The sequence below is a fragment of the Mustela lutreola genome, chromosome 15, assembly GCF_030435805.1.
Source record: "Mustela lutreola isolate mMusLut2 chromosome 15, mMusLut2.pri, whole genome shotgun sequence".
Classification (NCBI taxonomy): Eukaryota; Metazoa; Chordata; class Mammalia; order Carnivora; family Mustelidae; genus Mustela; species Mustela lutreola.
In genome coordinates, this window is record NC_081304.1 from 57,263,853 (window position 1) to 57,283,677 (window position 19,825).

The window sequence follows — 19,825 nt, forward strand, 5'->3', positions numbered from 1 at the left end:
TTTTTTGGTCGAGTTTGCAATAATAGATTTAGCCTTAGTGCTCAGTAAATAATTTCAGTGGTGTTGCATTCATATGTTTTTTGCTATATGGTACTTTTTTGTGGAGAGCAGGAGTAATGTATCTTTTTTGGAAAAGTTGATACTTGGTAATTTGGCTAATTTTATGCTGTAGAAAAATGTGTATTGTAGAGGATGAATAGGTGAGAAGGGAGGAAGGGGAGGTATTTAGTTAATACTTAATTCCCTCCTGTGAGTATATCCATCTTGTAGAATGTATTGAGTTTTGTTTTCAATCCTTCAAGACAATTGAGGTTCCATTTTCCACAGTCTATCTTGGGACTTTAGGACACTGGTGTAAGTAAGATATTTAAACTTGAGAAATTCTGCACGTCTTTAAGGAGTAACAGAACCAATCTTTTCACTAATTGCTAATGACTAAGATAATTTTATGAGTACATGATAGTATGAGGGACTCTTTGTGACTAGTTTCGTTTGTGGGTACACATTAATAAAAGATATTTTTGTTTTCAAAAAAAAAAAAAAGAACTTAACCATGATTATGACTACAAACACATCAGAATCACTAGGATAAAAGGAAATGTCCATCAGTAGGGGTTTAAAAACTCACAGGTACCTGAGCCCTATAGTGCACAGAGCACGAGTTGGAAGGAAGGAGGTGTGTCCATCCACACCAATAGGGAAACATACCCCAGCCCTACTGTTGAACTACAGAAGCAAGTTGCAGGAAAGCAATTGTGGGAACACACAAACGGACCAAAATTACATGCTTTTTCCTATAAAAGCAATGCATAAGAGAGATGCAGAAGGAAACATTCCAAACAGATGACAAGAGTTACTTCCGGGGAGGGCGATGAGATTCACATAGGGTCAGGAGGAAGGGGTTGATTCACTTAGATTGTATACATTTTGTAAATGTACTATGTCATTTTAAAGCAAAACAACTGCTCAAAATATGATAATTACATAATACAGAATTATACTTAAGGAATCACAACGTGTGGATGACAGTATCCCCATACCTTGCAAATGGAAGGCAATAAACATTTATTAACCCATCAAAAGATCTATTAGTCTTTAATGAAGACATTTTTTAAAAAACACTTGATTTTTAATTAATTTCTTTTTCTTAAGATTTTATTTATTTGAGACAGAGGGAGAGCCTGAGCAGGGGGAGAGAGGCAGAGGGAGAGGAAGGGCGAGAAGCAGACCCCCCACTGAGCAGGGAGCCCACCGTGGGGCTCAATCCCAGGACCCTGAGATCATGACCTGAGCAAAAGGCAGACATTTAACTGACTGAGCCGCCCAGGCATCCCTATAATGAAATAATTTTGAAATAGCTTTTCGGTTAACCAGCCAGAAACGTTGAAAGAATTCCTTTGAGAGAATTGATCAATCATGAGGAAAACAGCCCTAGAAACCAAACTTCCTATCAAAAAATGATTTCCCCCCTATCTTTTTACCTTTCTGTAATTCTTGGCTTTCTATAAGTATAGTACTTATATTTTAAAAGAAAAAATATAGGCTTTAGGTCCCTTGCCACCAATCCAGTGCTCCACATCTCACCCTGATTCTGTCCCGGTCCTTGTGCTGTGTTGGCTTTCTGGAAAACAGAAAAGATCACCCAAGTTACACTCTGCCAACTGGCCTAGGGTTATTTGCTGAGGGTGGTGTTTTTATGGTCAGTGCAGTATCTTCATAAGTCCTGAGACTTTTCCCATGTCATACTTGTATTCAAATTTTTCCCAAGTCCCTGATTCTTTTTTTTTTTTTTTAAGATTGTATTTATTTACTTGAAAGAGAGTACGGAGGGAGAGGGAGAAGTAGGCTCCCCACTGAGCAGAAAGCCCGATGTGGGGCTCGATTCCAGGACCCTGAGATCATGACCTGAGCTGAAGTCAGATGCTTAATTGACTGAGCCACCCAGATGCCCCGATCCCGATTCATTTAAAAAATCAAATCTAAGGGGCGCCTGGGTGGCTCAGTGGGTTAAATCCTCTGCCTTCGGCTTAGGCCATGATCCCAGGGTCCTGGGATCGAGCCCCACATCGGGCTCTCTGCTCTGCTGGGAGCCTGCTTCTTCCTCTCTCTGCCTGCCTCTCTGCCTGCTTGTGATCTCTGTCAAATAAATAAATAAAATCTTTAAAAAAAAAACCAAACCTAAATGCCTCATGTTGGCATTCAGGACTCTTCAAAATACTGAGTGCCTGAAGCTTATATGTTGTAAAAAAAAAAAAAAAAATCCATTTACTAGACAGACGGCCATAAACAAATACACTACTACATATAGATACACATGTACACATTTACTCTCTCTCTCTCTCTCACTCACACACCCACACTGAGCAAGGAGCATCTCAGATCGGAAAAATATCAACACAGGGTAAGTGACCACTCAGGGCCATAGGTATTTCAATAGATATTGGTAGGATTTTGACTCACCTGATTCAAATGTTTAAACATCAGTAACAACAATACTCTTCATTCAAATAAAACTATTCGGAAAGTCGGCTTCAGTTCTGTGTTGTAGACTAGCTGCTTGTCACCCCGGAAAGTCTGCCTCTCCAGACCTTGTCACCATCCTCACTGTCTTCTGTCTCTGACTTGGACCATCCTCTGCCTGTGTCTCCTTAGGACCTTGGGCTTGACAGCGGGGACCACGCCCATCATCCAGGGGATCACCCCACCTCTCTGTCCTTAACTGACTCACATTTTTTTTCCCCTGTAAACTCCCTTCTGCCATGTGAGGGAGTGGTCTCAGGTTCCAGGGATTTGGGACATGGGAGCTAGCACGCAGCAGATCCCACGGCCTCCGCTGTGTACAGCATCCAGTGCTCCCTGGGGCTCAGGCATCTGTGAGGCCAGGAGGAGGCGTGGCCCCGGGCTCTGTACCTGGGGCGGGGCGGTGGGGGCACAGCCCTCTGCCTCATTGAGGACTTTCGAGCCTGGGTGACCCGGGGAATCTACGTTGCTGATACCATGGCCACCAAGCCATACCTTCCCTCTTCCCCCCATCCTCTGACATCCTGGGCCCCGCTGCAGGAGAAAAAAAATTACATGTGGATGAAAGGCCTTCTTGTCCCTAGACTACAACATGCATGGTTCAACAGGCCCCTGGAGAATGTGGCTGCCTCCCTCCACCTCCCAATGTCTGGGGCTGCCCTCCGGGGTTCAAAGATACTCCTCACACCTGAGATGGGACAGAGAAGGCAGGAGAAACTTTGGCCCCCAAAATTGGGTTTTCCAATCTTTCAACACATTTAGATATACATGAAGAAAGTCTTCCTCTACCTCTCTGTGAAATTTAGGTTTAAGTGAGTGGGATTAGATTTCATGAAAACCCGATCTGAGTGTTTAGGGCACAGTCTCCGCGGTTGAGAATCTATATACCATTCCTAGCTTGCAAGCCTCTTTCCAATTTGCAAATACACATTTAAAACACTGGAGATGTAGGGCAGCTGTGTGACTCAGTCGTTTGAGCACTGGACTCTTGGTTTCAGCTCAGGTCATGATCTCAGGTCGTGAGATGGAGCCCTGCGTCGGGCACCAGGCTCAGCAGGGGAGCCGGCTTGAGATTCTCTCCCTCCCACCACTCGCACTCTGTCCCCCTAAAATAAATGTTTTTTAAAAATAATAAAATAAAATACTGAAGATGCTTTCCCAAATGGTCGTCCTTTGCCTCCACTTGGTTATGAAAGCACTATTTTCCGCTCCCTCCATCATGGGGAGACTCTCTCCCCCACAGATCATGTGCCCTTTCTAAGACACTACTTTAAGGCTGAGCATGGGCCCCATTCAGGATGTCGGAGACCACTGACAGGCTTGCATTGCCCTTAACGGGCTTCTGGATTTTTCGAAGTAGTCCACAGACGCGCTCAGCCTCAGTGCTCCCTCTCCTTCCTGGTGAGGGCGCCAGGGAGCTCAGTCCTGACTGTGCTCCAGTGCTCGAGTCTACAGTGCTCGAGTCTACAGTGTCGTCCTCCTGTCCTGGGAAACAAAGAGGGACCCCAGGCTGTGGGCTTGCAGAGAAAATTCAGCATGTCAGGCGGCTGGCCTCTGCGGGGTGGAAGGGGGAGGCCCATCCCTGGCCACCGGGGAAGGTTCCAGAGTGTCCAGGAGGAGACTGTCCTGAGCAGTTTCACAGGGACCACTCTGACCACCCTGGTCTGAGGCCCGGCGAGGGTAAGGGATGTCCAGGCTTTTACTTTCTGGCCTTCTGTTGCTTAAGGAGCTTGACTACGTTAAGCCATGCAGGCAGGTGAGATGCACATACAGCTCCTACTTTCGAGCTCTGAGGGTCTCATGGGCCATCCCGAACGAAGTTCTGTAGGAACCCAAGCATACAGAGGAGCCAGGTGCCCGCCGGGGTGTCCAGAGGGCTCCCCAAGGTGAGGTCACGGCTGAGTTGAGGCTTGAAGCCTGCATGGACATCTTCCAGGTGGAGGGGGGAAGTGTGTTCCAGAAAGAGAGAATGGCAAAGGGCAAGGGGTGTGAGAGCGCCTCCGTGTTTGGGAATTGGGGAGGAGAGCACGGGGAAGGGCGGGAGGAGCGGTGGCCGATGAAGACCCCATATGTGGGTCTTTGCCCTGCCTACCCTGTCTGCACTACTCCAAGATCAGTGCTCCTTCTCACTTGTGTCTTTTTTTTTTTTTTTTTTTTTTTTAAGATTGATTCATTGATTGATTTGGACAGAGAGAGAGCACAAGCAGGCAGAGCAGCAGGGAGAGGGAGAAACAGGCTCCCCGATGAGCTGCGATGGACTGGAGGCTCCATCCCAAGACCCTGGAATCAATGACCTGAGCCAAAGGCAGATGCTTAACCGACAGAGCCCCCCTAGGCGTCCTCCGATTTGTTCCTAATGGTGTTTATTGTTCTTTTACGATGATCAAATGTACGAGGCCCCTTCCCACTATCAAGTTACCTACAAGATGATGTTAACAGGGATCCTATCTGCGATTTTATTTACAAAACCACAGTGTGGATTTGCAAATGAAAAGGTGTCAAATATCCCACCCGTGTCCGCGTGTGTCCCTGTGGATGCGTGCAACGGTTCACTGTGGTGCCTGGTACTTCTGGGTCAACTCCAGTCCCCACAGCAGACATAAAGAAAACGGTAAAAGTTGTAAGGTGTTACAATGTTCGCAGTGAAGCACCGTAGGTGCTGGTAATGGAAATGAAGTTGAAAACCAGACATGGGCAGCTCAGGGGACTGGAAATGCACAGAGCCTGAAGTTCATGCCCATAGGGTCTCCTTACGCCTTTGCAGGGTTAGGGGAAGGGCACCTGCATAAAGATAGGACCCATGACAGGTGCCCTGCTCATCCAGAAGAATCCAGAACATGGGACTGGGAAAAACACAGCTGGTACCAGTTATCAACACATTGCCTTCTAATGCACACTTCATTATCTGCTCTGAACAGGCATTTGGACCTTCTAAAATCTCTCCTTTTCCAGCTGGCATGACGCTAAGTTTTGTCAGCAGAGGACATTGGAGAGGTGTTGCGGAAAGAAGGGACTTCTCGTTCTAGTTCTTGCTGGTTCTCTTAGCACATAGACGTCTTCTCAGTGCTGGGTATGCGTGGTAGCCAGCAGCCCCCAAGAGCCTTCCTTAGCACCCCCTCTGGAGGTTGCACTGGTGTGCCTCCCGGGGGGCCCCTCCTGAGAGCAGCTTTTCTGCATACCCTTGAGGCCACATTCCCATCAAATTTTGCCAGGCAGTATATTTCTCTATATTAAACTTGTCTGAATTCCCCTGTGGTTTCTGTCTCCTGGTTGGGCTCCCACAACGCATGGCAACAAGATCGGGGACCGAGCACAGGTATGGTTCTGTCTCTCTGGGACCCAGCAGAAGATGCTGGGCACACAGACAGGAAGTCGAGGAGTCGTCTCCTTTCATCCTTCCTGGAGACACAGGGTCCTGGTGGGGAGCTGAAGAGAAGGGCTCCCTCAATTTTAAGAGAGAATTAAGTATGTCCTATGTCCTCCTTGCCACAACTGAAGCCTGTCCACTGAGCACGTGTCCCCAGCTGAACTATTTTCCTGCATCCTGAACTTTCTAAATCTTGCCTTAGGTCTTATGAAGCTCACCTCAATGAGAAGGTAAGAGGCATAATAAAAACAAAGACCCGCGTAGCATTTTTATGGGCTAGGCACTCTCATGACTCTTTCAAATAAGTATGATCCTTACAATAACCCCGTGGGGTACGCCATCCGTGATGCTCCACCATCATCCTCGAGCTACAGGGGAGGGATATGCCCAAACTGCAAATCTGGTAAAGAACAGATCTGGTCACAGACTCCAGAAAGTTTGGCTCCAGAACCATTTTCCAGTGCCATCAAAGAATTATCAGAGTTTGAAGGACCCTTCCCATTGCAAGGACCTCCTTCTGGATTTTGCATATAACCACAGTCAGACCAGGGAGATGAAGTGACTGGCTTGAGGCTTCGTTGGTCAGTGTGTGACTGGTTCTAAAACTCAGACCAGCCATGTTTCCGGTTGAAGCTCTCTTGAGTCGTTCTTCGACTCCTCGATGCTGTCTGTAAGCCCTGCTACTTTTCCCCCATATTGTGAGCCTCTTCCCTTTACCTAACTATGCCTTCCTCTGAGCTGCCTTTATCTGCAGAAGAATCTCGAAGGAACTCATTTTGGCAAAGCTTCCCCAAGAGGCAGCTTACCGTATTTCCACTGCACTCGAGGGTCAGAGACCTGCCTTGAGGCTGCTGTGGATGCTTCTATTTGAGGTGGCATCGTCCTCAGCTCCTGAAAAAAGATGAAGTTGTGGGGTCAACTTTGTGAGGTTGCCGCGGGGGCAAGACATCCATACACAGGCCATGAGGCCTAATTAATAGCAAACTCTGAATTTGAACTTGGGTCCTCTACAAAAAGGCTGTTGGTCACTTGCACAACTCTATTTGTACTTCCCATCTAGGGATGGAGAAAAGAGTGTGTCACCACCTGACAGATGGGTCAGACCACTTTTTTGACAGTGGAATGTTCTTTAAATTTGATCTCTCCCACCCCTGTGATTTAGACATTAATGGGGCTGTTCATGTGCTTGCTGGACCGAATTGGAGGGCCCTTGATCAATGAGCAAAGACATGGGAAGAAGGGGAGAAGGAAAAGGTAGAAGGGGAGAAGAAACAGAGGTGTTGGCTCAGGTGGAAAGTAAATGGAGTAAGAGAGCAATATTCCGGGGGCCCACGGCAGGGGCCGTGAGCTGATCCGTCTGCCAGGATTCCCATCTTAGGCCAAGAGCACCTGCACTTCCTTCTGGAGGGTGAGGGCATGCTCAGTCTGTGTAGCTTGGCTGCCTAGGTCTGATGAAGGAGTGTGTGACACGGCCCCAGCCACCAGGATGCCCCAGGCACCTGCACGCCAGTCCATTCAGATCCAGCCTATCAGGGGGAATTCTGGGATGTGGCTAGAAGGACAGGAAACGACTATGTCTGGAAGTCCTTTGCTTGAATAGCACCTGCTGGCCATGACCCGGCACGTAGGGTTGAACCCCCTGAAAGAAAGTAGAATTTTGGGTAACGTCACAGAGATTTCAGGAGCATGACTCCTGGTATATCTCACAGATTTGCCAGCGGACTCGTCAACATCTCGGTTTGGAACACTCCCCAGGTAAGAACTGCCTGGGTTCCGCCAGGAACAAAAATAAATATGGCCCCTGAATGGGCTGGAACGGCAGACAGGTGAAGTTCCAGGATCTCTAAAAACGGAGTCAACTTTAGTCCATTTCTAAGGCAGTGGAACAGGTTTTCAAACCTCCAGAATCGATTATACGTCAATGGAAGTATTTACCTGGCCTCCTGTGAATGTCTCCTGCTAGCTCTCTTGGGATGTACCCTCTGTCACCCTCCGATACTGTAAACCAGCTTGTTCCGAGGACTAGGAGGACCTCTGGTTCTCAGAGCACGACTGACTGGGATCGTCTCCCGGCAGCTCAGAGTCCTTGTGATAGGGATTAACTAATGTTTGCTAACTAGCTCCCTCTGTACCCTCAACCACCCGACGGATCCTGTGCTGTTGTTATCCTCACTTCACAGAGAAGGAACTCGAAGCACAGCAGAGCAAAACTAACTTCCTAAACTCAAACAGCCAGACAGGGGCTGGGAACGCCAGGCAGCCCGGCACCAGGGTCTGGTCTCTCAGGGTAAGTCAAGACTCAGGTCCCGGGTCACGGAGGATGTGGTTCAATGTCCGGCTGGGGCCTCCGACTGGCTGCTCAGACCATCTGAGAAGTGACTCAGGTCCGGTCCTCCAATCGGTCCAAAGTCTCGTATTCTCTAAGTGAGAATCCCCAACCGCAGTGCTCTGGTCAGAGTGGAATTACCCTTAATCTTCATCCTCCATCCTGCCGAAGACACCGAGCCCGTCTTGGTCCTGCACCACAGCCTGTTATGTTTGTGTCCGATAGGGGACTGCCTTCCTCTGCAGGAAAACATGTGACCACAGAAACCTTCAGGATGTCGACCCCCGGGCTCTATTGTGACCTCGTCATGATGTCACAAGTGATGCGGGTGTCACTGTCGAGGTATCTGGGGTCCAGACAGGGCCACGAAGATGAACGGTCATCTACGGCATCATAACAGACAGCCACAGATGGGAGAACATTTCAGAATTCAGCAATAGAAAGCCAGAAGTGGATCTTTACAGGGGGAGTTATTTCGAATTCTCCACACCTAGGTTTGGAGCTGGGGCCCCTCCGACCCCGTGTTTCTCTGACCACCTTGGCGTTGTTTCTTTGGTGGGGCTGATTTGCCGCAGGCAGGTGTCAGTCTAGAGTCCTTTTCTGCACAGCTCAGAGACCGGGACTCGGAAGGGAGTGTGACTAGCCTATTTCTTCCATGAATGCAGCGATTACACACACCTTCTTAACCTATTCAGAGTAGGGCTCTCATTAGAGACCCCTTTTTATTTAAAAGATTTACTTACTGTAGAGAGAGAAAGAGCACAAGTTGGGGGGCAGAGGGGGCGGGGGAGGGAATCTCAAACAGATTCTGCACTAAGCGCAGATGCGGGGCTCAATCCCACAACTCTGAGATCATCATGACCTGAGCCCAAATCAAGAGTTGGGCACTTAATCAAATGAGCCACCCAAGTGCCCTGAGACTCTTACATTGTCCACTCAGAAAATTGGGGTCTGGAGAGGATGTTTGAAGGATCGATAAAGCTCACAGGAACCCATCAATTGGAGTCGATGAACCCATCAGTTGGAGTCAATGCCTCCAACTTTGTCCAATTCACATTAACTGTGACTTCCAAAATAGGGTGTTACAGCTCGATTTCCCTCAGAAATTTCGCACACTTGTTAAAGAATAAGAAAACAAGGCTTAAGGAGAACAGACCAATTTTCCTGGAAGGAAAACCATTACATTGAAATTCATTCTGGAAAGATCAAAATCCTTTCCCACTTATTCTCACAGCCTTTCTTGCCAGGTTCCTATAGAGGGAAAAGCAGGCTCAGGGAAGGGGACACCGAGGGGTCTCGGGCATCCCCATGGAAGACCTGGGATGACAAACATAGCTACCAAGGTCCATGTGTCATCTTCTCTTACTAAACCTCCAAGTCTGGCATCCAGGGAAAATGCTCCAGCCCGTGACGCATTACGGACACCACCACTAACACTTGGGACCTGCTCATGGTATCCAAGGGGATCCCCAAAAGTTGAGACCTTCTAGGGGAGAAACCAAGAGGGTACACATGAGTCAGCACCCAATCCCCAAGAGGACTGAGGAAGGGAGACTGACCTTAGAAGGGCATGGGAGCCAAAGATGACAAATGAGCACCACCAGAGGAGGAAAGAACTGGAAATAACAGGATTCCTAGACTCCCCGAGCCCAAGACGACACGTGTGGTGCACGTTGCCAGAGACTTGCCAACTCCACACTTGAGAACCTCGATGCCTTTTGAAATGCAAGCGCACAGATCTACTGGCCTCTATGTCACCCTGTGGGGCCAAGTGGCTGGGTCCTCTCAGCTCTTCCTATTTTGGAACTGTGGTTCAAAGCAGTCTTTCTCGGGCCACCTGGCTGGGTCAGTGGCTTAAAGCATCTGAATTGATTCCTGCTAAGGAATCTCAGGGTCTCAGGGTCATGGGATTGAGCCCCTGGTTGGGCTCCGCACTCAGTGGTGTTTGCTTGAGTATTTCCCTCTCTCTCTGCCCCTCCCCCTGCTCACTCTCTCTAAAATAAATAAAATGTTGAAAAAAAAAAAAGTCTTTCTCACTAGGGGGGAAAAAAAACCTTTCTTCCTTAAGGAAAAAAATAAAAGTAGCTGAGACATACTAATGAGTCACGCGATAGGTATGAAGAAAACTTAATTTCTGGAGTCTAATGTCTTGTTCCCATCGAAGAGGAAGTATTTCTAGAAAACAGACTAAGTACAGACCCCCAGGGTCAGGCGTAGCAGCTTCCCAGTAAGAATTAGTGACAGGATATTTGTCAGAGCAGCTAGAAAGGAGAGAGTAAAGCTCAAGGAAACGGGACGGTCGGCTACCAGTGTATGGGGAAGGCTCAGACTCTCAGACCTTGCAAGTACGAGTCCTCCAGATAGAGACCTGAGGGGACTCCCATTTCTTTAAAGAGAGCAAAGTCAATTTATTTAAAATTTCAGACACAACTCAGGTCACTACTTTGATATCGACAGCACGGAGCCAAGCCGGCACAGCGGGAACAGAACAAGATCACTGGTAGGGGTGCCTGGCCAGCCTAAGGCAGCTCTTGATCTCAAAGAGTTGTGGATTCGAGTCTCACACTGGGTGCAGAGATAACTTAAAATTATAATCTTTGAGGGGAAAAAAAGATCAGTTGTTAAATGTGAATAACTCAGAGAGCCGTCTGCATGTTTCACCAATGGGCTTTTATTAAAACTGTATATAGATCTCATACTTAATTTCTTCTTAAAGAGAACTTCTATTCCTAGTATCAAAATAGTTCTTTTTTTTTAAATACTTGAAAAACAGTAATACAATTATTTTGCTATATATTAAATATCTTCCTATGATCTCAATCACTTCTGTTCCATCTCTCCCCGAATCCTGCCTGAAGGTCACTATGACGGGTTTTGGCATCTTGAAGGCTTTATCCCAGAGAAGCATTAGAGATTTGAGAAAGAGAAGCCTGTGGCAAGAACTGATTTAATGTCTTAGGCTCCTATTTACGAGGCTTCTCTGCAGGGTTATATGCTGTCTAACTGGGCCACGTTGCAATCTCTCTCCCCAGTATGTCCTCAGGCAGGGGAATTAGGGAAACAAATCCCTTCTTGCCCTGAACCGGTAATGTTGACTCAACAGCACCATCTCGTGGCTGACACGTATGAAAGCACCCAACGGTACAGGAAGGTATTTGGACATGCTATGTTGGAGATCTAGAGGTGGGGACCAAAAAAAAAAAAATTTTTTTTTTTTTAATTTTCAGGGGTCACAAGACAACTGGCTTCCAGAAAGCCCACTCTTGACACAAAAGAAGCTTCTTGCAGCTGCTCTGTCTCGAGCTCACCAGCTTGGTGGGGGCTGGGGTGGAGGGGACTGGAACACACCATCAAAAACTGGACTCAGGTAATGTTTTCTTCCGGCTTAAAGAAAGGGTGTGGTATTTCACCTTCTGCAAGGTGCCAACAGGAGTGTGGTCCCCGGGAACTGTCCTCTGTGACGGGCCCAGGGCACTGGCCCTCGTGGGCCTGCCAGCTTTGCGAGGGAGGCGCAGAGAGCTGGGTGCTGACCAGACGTCCCTCTCCAGGCAGCTAGCGGGCGCCCTGGCCAGGCTCTCTCGGATCTGGAAGGAAGGCGAGGAGCCTCGGGTGTGCTCATCCACAGCCGGGCTCAGCCTGCTGCTCGCCAGGGACACTGGGGATGCCCGGAGGGCCGCCTCCGCCCTGTTATGCTTGTGCTCTTTCTTCCAAAACACAGATCTCAGCAAGGTGAGGGTCCCCTGTGGGAATCTGTCTGCCTCAGGGTCTCTGGCCTCCACGCTGGCCCTCATCCTGGCTAAGGTATTCTGGCGGTTGTCTGCGCTGTTTCTAGGTAACACCGCAGGGCCCAAAGGCTCCTTGGTCGGGGAGGGTACCCTGCCGTGGCTCCCTGCCTGGCTACTTCCATTGCAGTTCGCGGTCTTCTGGCCCTCGGGCTGGGCTCGTTTCTCAGTCCCCACTGAAGGCATCACCATGAGGGGCAGGTCAAACTGTCTGGGGAGCCTGATCTCCTGACTTTCATGTTCCTTGGCTTTCCTCGAGTTCAGACCATCTGGGACTCCGGGGGCTGCAGAGGGGCTGGTGTGGCTCGAGGGGCAGGGCATTCCAGCCGGCGGCCTCTCAGTGGCTCGCCCACCCTCTTCGCCCTGAGCAGAGCTGGCAGCGTCCGACTTCACATCCTCGCCGGCAGCACCCGTCAACAGCGGCACGATGGACTGGCTCGTGGATCGGGGCCTCCGCCTGGACTCCAAGTACTCCACCAGCTCAGCAGATGCACCCAGGGGTTTCTCCCTGGGTCTAAAAGACCATCGGAGGGGCATGGTCTTGAAGGGCCCCTGTTTGGCTCTGGAAGGGGTGGGCTCCTTCATGCTGATGCTTCGACCTCGTATGCCCCGTACCAAAGGCTTGGACGTCAACCCTCCTGAAAGAGACACCAAGAACATCAGTGCCCAAATTTCCCTCCAGGTGCATTGAGTGACTATGATGCAGACATGGGTTGAGATCTCTGATGCATCAGGCAGCACTGGGGTCAGGGACACATCAGCACATAGGACCCCAGGGTTCTAGCTCTTGGGAGCACTCATGTGTGCACCTGCTGTCCCATGGAATTCATTTACCTCTTCGAAGCCACTGTGCAAGCCAGTGCCAAAAAAGGGAGCTACACACCCAGACAGCCCAGACTCCAGGTCAAGCCCAGTCTTGGAGGAATCTAGTCCTATGGCAGAACATCAATTTCATTTATAGCTGAGTATTTGCACAAAGCAGAATGCTCAGCAAAAGTCCCTCCTCTTCCAGGTCAAACTAGGTGCTTGTACTTTTCAAGTGCGAGACTCTCAGATATCCTACCCTGGGCTGAAAAATAAATCAAATGTGCATTGAGTTTTATCAGAGCTACCACTTACTGTCTTCCCTGTGTGTTTCGCAGCACCTGTCTGTAATTGGAAACACATTTTTTTTTTTTTAAAGATTTTATTTATTTATTTGACAGAGAGAAATCACAAGTAGATGGAGAGGCAGGCAGAGAGAGAGAGAGGGAAGCAGGCTCCCCGCTGAGCAGAGAGCCCGATGCGGGCCTCGATCCCAGGACCCTGAGATCATGACCCGAGCCGAAGGCAGCGGCTTAACCCACTGAGCCACCCAGGCGCCCGGAAACACATTTTTGATGTGTAATGTGAAATGAGAATCTAGAAAAACCATGTGATCCCACTTGCACACGTGTGTGTGATAAACACTAAAGTGACAAGGCACCAAGGGGGCCCTGGGATGCTGTGTGTGGTTGATTTTCTTCTTAATTCTTTCCTAAATCTTACTGTTTCTAAAGGGAATACACAGATAACCATGGCTGTATATTTTTTCTTAAGAAACAGTTATGAAAACAATTCCCTTGACAATGGCATCAAAAGGAATAAAATACTTAGGAATTAACTGAAGGGGTGAAAGACTTGTACAATACTACAAACATTAAGAAGAAAGAAATTAAAGACAGAAATGAAAGGCATCCCATGTTCATGGATTCAAAAGCTTAATATTGCTGAAATGATATTACCCAAAGCAACTGATCTACAGCATCAGCCCAATCCCCATCATGGGGATTTTTACGGAGATCAAAAAAATCCATCCTGAGGGGCGCCTGGGTGGCTCAGTGGGTTAAGGCCTCTGCCTTTGGCTCAGGTCATGATCTCAGGGTCCTGGGATCGAGCCCCATGTCAGGCTCTCTGCTCAGCGGGGAGCCTGCTTCCCCCCTCTCTCTCTGCCTGCCTTTCTGCCTACTTGTGATCTCTGTCAAATAAATAAATAAAATCTTTAAAAAAAGAAAAAATCCATCCTGAAATTCATATGATGGAGTATTGAGCAACTTCCACAGCCAATCCCAAAACGACAAACACTGCATGATTTCCCCGCATGAGGAGCTCAGAAGGGTCGAAACCAGAGAGAAAAAGAGTGAACAGGTAGCGGCCAGGGCGAAGGGAAGGGGAGGGTGTCACATTACTGTGAAATGGACAGACTTTCAGATCTACAAGATGAAAAGAGTCACGGGCGTGGATGCGAACACCCAAAATGTGTGCTTAAAATGGTCAAAAGGATCAACTTCGTTCTGTGTATTTTAACATAATAAATGCAAAAAGTAAAGCAACTCGCAGTCATTGGTCACTGAACCATTATACTGCCTTGGCTCATCCACAGCCGGGCTCAGCCTGCTGCTTGATGTCCAAGATGCCTGTCATTGTGAAGGGGGGGAAGCTTCACCCGCACGAACCACACGGTGCAGGGACAGTCACATGCATTTCGAAGAAGATCTGACGTCAACCACACAGCCTTTGGCCCACAGCCGACACACACACCGGTGAGCATGAGATCAGCCCTACCCCTCCTCCATACAACACCCCTGTTGTCAGCACAGCCAACTGGGATGAACTCGAGGCAGAGGGACCCAGGGTTCTCAGGGGACGGGCGAAAGCTCAGGGAGTGCCGGCTCCTGGGGAAGAGGTGATGGGAAGGCAGAGCCCAGTGCCCACTGGTGCCTGGAGGGGTATGACAGCATCTGAGGCTCCTGGGGAATTTTACCTGCCCTGGACCGTTCTGGTGGCTTTTAATAATTTTTTTTCACATGGTATTATTTTCTTTAAAGCATTTCCTCAGATCGGTCAGCAAGAAACATAATGTCACCCAAAATAGCTTACAGCTTCAATTTCGATGGACTCTGTTGCTCCCCCATTAAGTTCCCATCCTGGGGTCTGAGACATGCATGTTTTTTGCCCACAACCCTGGGAAGGGTAGAAAGGGAAGCTTTTATTTGGAGGACAAAGCTGTGACTTTCAGCTTTTCAGGACAAGAGGACACAGCTGGCAGCCTGGCAGGTGGTTTGGCAGTGCGGCCCCTCTTCCTGGATGAAAGGCTGGGGGCCTGGCCTGTGTCACCCCTGCAGCTCCCTTGCATGGGGACTGCAGATGCCCATGCGAGCCCTTCCTCCTCTTTCTCCAGACGGCAGCAGGGGAGGCACAGTGGGTGTGGTATACAGACAGAAGGGACAAGAAAGAGCCCATGCTGATGCTTACTGTTCACAGAGCTCTCCCTTCTGGGGGAGGGGAGGCAGCTGCTCCTGCTCGTCCCTGGGGGGACCTCCTGGAGACCGGGAGCTGGAGGCAGAGGTAGCGTTCAGAGATGCCCAAGTGAGGGTTCTTCCCCACCCTGGAATTGTGGCCTTGTTCACACTTGGTCAGCTTGGGAAGCAGGAAGGGCCTAGAGCCTTAAGCCACATGGAAGACGTAAGTAGTTAAGTCCTTCCTGAAGGATATAGAAACCCCAGGGCCTGCCTGATGGGCTTCCCAGGTCCCACGAGGCCTCCTCACACAGATGGTGGCCGTGGCCGGGCAACTGGAGGGCACAGCCCCCGCCTGCACCATGCCTCTGGGAATGACAGATGCTGCCCTAGGAAATGCCCTATCTGTTCCCCTGTGACTCTGTTTCCTCGGCTAATGAAATCAGCATCAGTCTGACCTCCTGATGCGTGCTGTGAGCAGGGGCGGGTTCCACCCAGCCATCCTTAGTCCCATAAAACAGGACCAGCCTCCGGGTCCACTGGTCTCAGTCTGTGCAAAGATTTCCACTGTGCCTCTTAGAGCCACCCCCTGACGCAGTCAAGGGATACGTAATGAGAGCCTGCTGGGTGCCAAGGGCTATTTCCGGTGCTGGGAATACAGCTGTGGGAAAAAAAGCCCAACGTGCCTGTCCCTAAGGGGGTTTGCCAGAAAGCAACCATGTTTGCTATCGTGGAATATAGTGCTGAGAGCTATGACAAAGAATGAGGGGGTGTAGTGTGGTCAGCGACAGAGGAGTGAGGAGAGACCTGAGGGAAAGGGAGGAAGAAGCCATGTGGAGACTGGGGGAAAATAGCATGCCGGCATTGGGAACAGCAAGTGCAAAGGCCCTGTGGCACTAGTGAGCTTGGTGGGTCATAAAAGCAGCAAACAGACCACCAAAGCTGTAACCAAGGGAGAAGAGGCTCTCCACTAAGGGTTCTCATCTTCTGCCCCCATCTGTATTTGGAGACCTCATTATCTCTGGTTGCAGAGGCAACCTGGGGCAAGCCTGACCCCCTGACTGTCCTCTGGTCCCCTAGAGGGTAAGGACAAGATACATGGCTGAGCCCCCTCCATCTCTGTGACTAGGCCAGGAGGATGAGGCTGGCAAGGGGAAGGGCTGCCTTGGGAGCCAAGGCCGACTGACCCTTCCATCACTCCCAAGAATGAGGGAGCCACAATGGGCAGAAACAACAACAACAAAAAAAACAACCCATGGAAGGAGGTCTGGGAGTCAGAGAATAAGAATCAACAGAACCGGGACACCTGGGTGGCTCAGTTGGTTGGGCAGCCTGCCTTTGGCTCAGGTCATGATCCCAAGGTCCTGGGATGGAGTCCCACATTAGGTTCCTTAGTCGGCAGGGAGCCTGCTTCTCCTTCTGCCTACTGCTCCCCCTACTTGTGCACTACACACCCCACACACAAATAAATAAATAAATAAATAGAATCAACGGAACCGTGCGAACCAACAGAACAGGGCCCCAAAGAAACAGAGCCACTGGAAGAACAGAGAAAAAGAGCTCTCGGGGAGATTCGCGTATAGGACAAGAGAGGGCTGAAAAAAGGTCTTCTAGGTTTTAAAACGCAGTAAATGCATTGAAGGCCCACAGGGTCACTGCTGAGACTCAAATCAGTGGCAGAAAAGATAAAGGGAAAGGAACATCTCACACCTTAGAGCAAAATGACACAGAAAAATCACAGGGAAAAGCTAAATCAGAAAATGGATCCAGGGGGGCCCACCAGGCAAATACCAGGAATTTGAAAAGTCAGATGATAATTAAAAGAACAGTTTCCCTAAAGAAAAGCTGTGTCTGCAGACGGTCAGGCTCTGGAGGTTGTAGGTTGTACATGAACGAAAACACAGACCTAGCCACATACAGGTGCAATTTCCAAATTCCAAGGTCAAAGACAGACTCGCAAATGCTTTCAGTGAGAAAGAACAAATGATTTTCAGGAAGGAAGGGAAAAAAAAAAGGCTTCTCACCTGCAACCCTGACATCTACAGACACTGGAGAGGAAGAATTCTAATCCAATGAGTCCTCCAACTGGCCAAGGGGCCACCCAGGCTCCGGTCCAAGGAAATACCCGTGCCTCTGCAGAGGGATGGGCGTGTCACCCACCCTTGGAAAGGACTCTGACCTAACACTGAAGATTCAGAACCCAGACCTCAAGACGCAGGAGCACAGAAAGAAGAAAGATGGGGTGCTCCGCAGAGCCTGCTGCCCATGTACCACGTACCCCCGCCGGGTCTCACGATGGGGCTACAAAGTGATGTTTGCATGTGTGGGATCTGGAAAGGCTCAGCGCTCACAGCCTGAAACCGAGGGCTGGAGCATCTCTGAGAATCTAACAGGGGAGGGAGTAAAGTGAAGGAGGGGGCTCCTAAAACAGACCAGAGGGAACTCTTAAAAGCATTTCAAAGTGCTCATTTTGGGGCACCTGGGTGGCTCAGTGGGTTAAGCCTCTGCCTTCAGTCAGGTCATGGTCTCAGGGTCCTGGATCGAACCCACATCAAGATCTCTGCTCAGCAGGGAGCCTGCTTCCTTCTCTCTCTCTGCCTGCCTCTCTGCCTGCTTGCGATCTCTGTCAAGTAAATAAATAAAATCTTTAAAAAAAAAAAAAGAATGAGAGAAAAGAATGAAGGGACAATGAATTAGATGGAAAAGCAGGGTAGAACTTCCAGATGAAGGGAAAAACAGGAACAAAGAGCAACATGATCAACTCAGCAAAAATAAAGAAAAAAGAAAAAACCAGTAATAAGAAAAAATTTTTTCAATGAAACAAAATCAAGTTTATGGTTGTTACTTTAAATTCTATGAATGGACACGGGGCATCTGGGTGGCTCAGCTGGTTAAGCATCTGCCGTCGGCTCAGGTCATGATCCCAAGGTCCTGGGACTGAGTCCAACGTCAGGATCTCTGCTCAGTGGGGAGCCTGCTTCCCCCCTCCCCCTGCCTGCCACTCCCCCTGTTGGTGCATGCTCTCTCTCTGGCAAATAAATCAAATCTTTAAAAAAGATGTATCAATGGACTGAACGCTCCCCTTTTAGAGAAGCTCTCAATTTCTGACATTAAAAATATACAATAAAAATAATAAAACTGCAACAGTGTTTACTGAAAATCACTTAAAGTTAACTCCAAAGGAAAAATTCATAAAGCAAAGAATAGCAAAATGATACCCGACAAATGCAAATAAAAAGAAAGAAGGTAAGGGTAGAACTAATCTTGAACAAGATAGAATTTTCTTTTTTAGATTTTATGTATTTAATTTGAGAGCGAGAGCACAAGCAGAGGGAGAGACACAAGGGAAGGAGAGAGAGGATCTCAAAGAGGCTCTCCGTGGAGCCCAGAGCTGGACAAGAGACTCAATCCCATGACCCTCCGATCCGGACCTGAGTGGAAATCAAGAGTCGGACCCTCAACTGACTGAGCCACCCAGGCGCCCCTTGACAACGTAGAACTTAAGATGAAAAGCATCAAGCTAGATAAAGAGCCACATTATAATGAAAACAGACAGTTTATAAAGAAGACCTAACAGTAAGCAGAGGAAATATAAAGCAGAAACTGTTGAAGTCTCTGGATACCTGATTAAAAACACGGCCACCCAGGAAGGTTGCAATAGTTAGACTTCCTTCCTAGCCAGGCAGTCCCTGATAAAGTCAATTTAAAGACAAGGTGAAGTGAATCCCAAAATCAACGCACCTCATTTAGCAGTTACAACACAAAGCTCGTATCCCTCCAAAAGACACAACGGGCATTATTTCATGCGTACACAGAAGACAGACGAAATAATGAATGTGTACTTAACCTGGTCATAAATAAGGGAGTGCTTTTTGAAAACCACATTCTTGGGATCACAACCCATAAAATTAGAAAGAATTAAAGGGAGATATCACGTCCCCCCCCAAATCATAAATGCTTGAAAACTCCCAGATAACCTTCAAAATGGAAATAAAACCCAGAAATAACACAGTCTGGACCGGTAAAGCACTGATAAAATGAAAAGCAAAGTCTCCAAGGCCCAATAAAAGCCACAGGGATAATTTACCATCAGAAGCATGTCTGCTGAAAGGATGAAATCCCAGGGCCCCTTTCTGCATCGGGGCGGGGTTGGGGATGGGGTGGGGGGGACTTCTGCGAAGGGCCCCAGCCGCTGGGGTCTTGTTTGTTTGTTTGTTTTTTCAATAAAATTTGCAAAAGTAAGGTGTTTTCACATCCTCCCTTTTTTTTTTTCAAAAGATTTTATTTGTTCTATTTATTAGACAGAGAGAGAGATCACAAGTAGGCAGAGGCAGGCAGAGAAAGGCTCCCCACTGAGCAGAGAGCCCGATGCAGGGCTTGATCCCAGGACCCTGAAGCTGAACCCACTGAGCCACCCAGGTGCCCCATCACATCCTCCTTCCTGAAGAGCTTCTCCCTACACCGGTCCCCAGTGACAGAAGTTATAGTTCCCACAAAACTTGGGTCCATCGCTGTCGGTTAAAATGCACTTAGGGTGCCTGGGTGGCTCAGTCGGTGAAGCATCTGCCTTTGG

General features: G+C 48.7%; 1 protein-coding gene and 1 long non-coding RNA gene across 3 annotated transcripts in view; both read right to left on the bottom strand.

Moving 5' to 3' along the window:
• Positions 1-1,504: 1,504 nt before the first annotated feature.
• LOC131816270 (uncharacterized) lies at positions 1,505-8,440 on the bottom strand. The gene is made up of 4 exons (XR_009347995.1): positions 8,355-8,440; positions 7,387-7,526; positions 6,694-6,778; positions 1,505-1,621 (listed from the first exon to the last, which is right to left on the bottom strand). It is a non-coding gene; the product is annotated as an uncharacterized LOC131816270 (long non-coding RNA).
• Positions 8,441-10,864: 2,424 nt separating this feature from the next.
• Positions 10,865-19,825, bottom strand: part of USP43 (ubiquitin specific peptidase 43) — a 52,032-nt gene continuing 43,071 nt past the window's right edge. For both annotated transcript variants that reach the window (XM_059148478.1, XM_059148477.1), the window contains exon 15: positions 10,865-12,633. In XM_059148478.1, the coding sequence (XP_059004461.1) occupies positions 11,564-12,633 (1,070 nt within the window). In that variant the 3' untranslated portion in view covers positions 10,865-11,563. The remainder of the gene's footprint in view (positions 12,634-19,825) is intronic.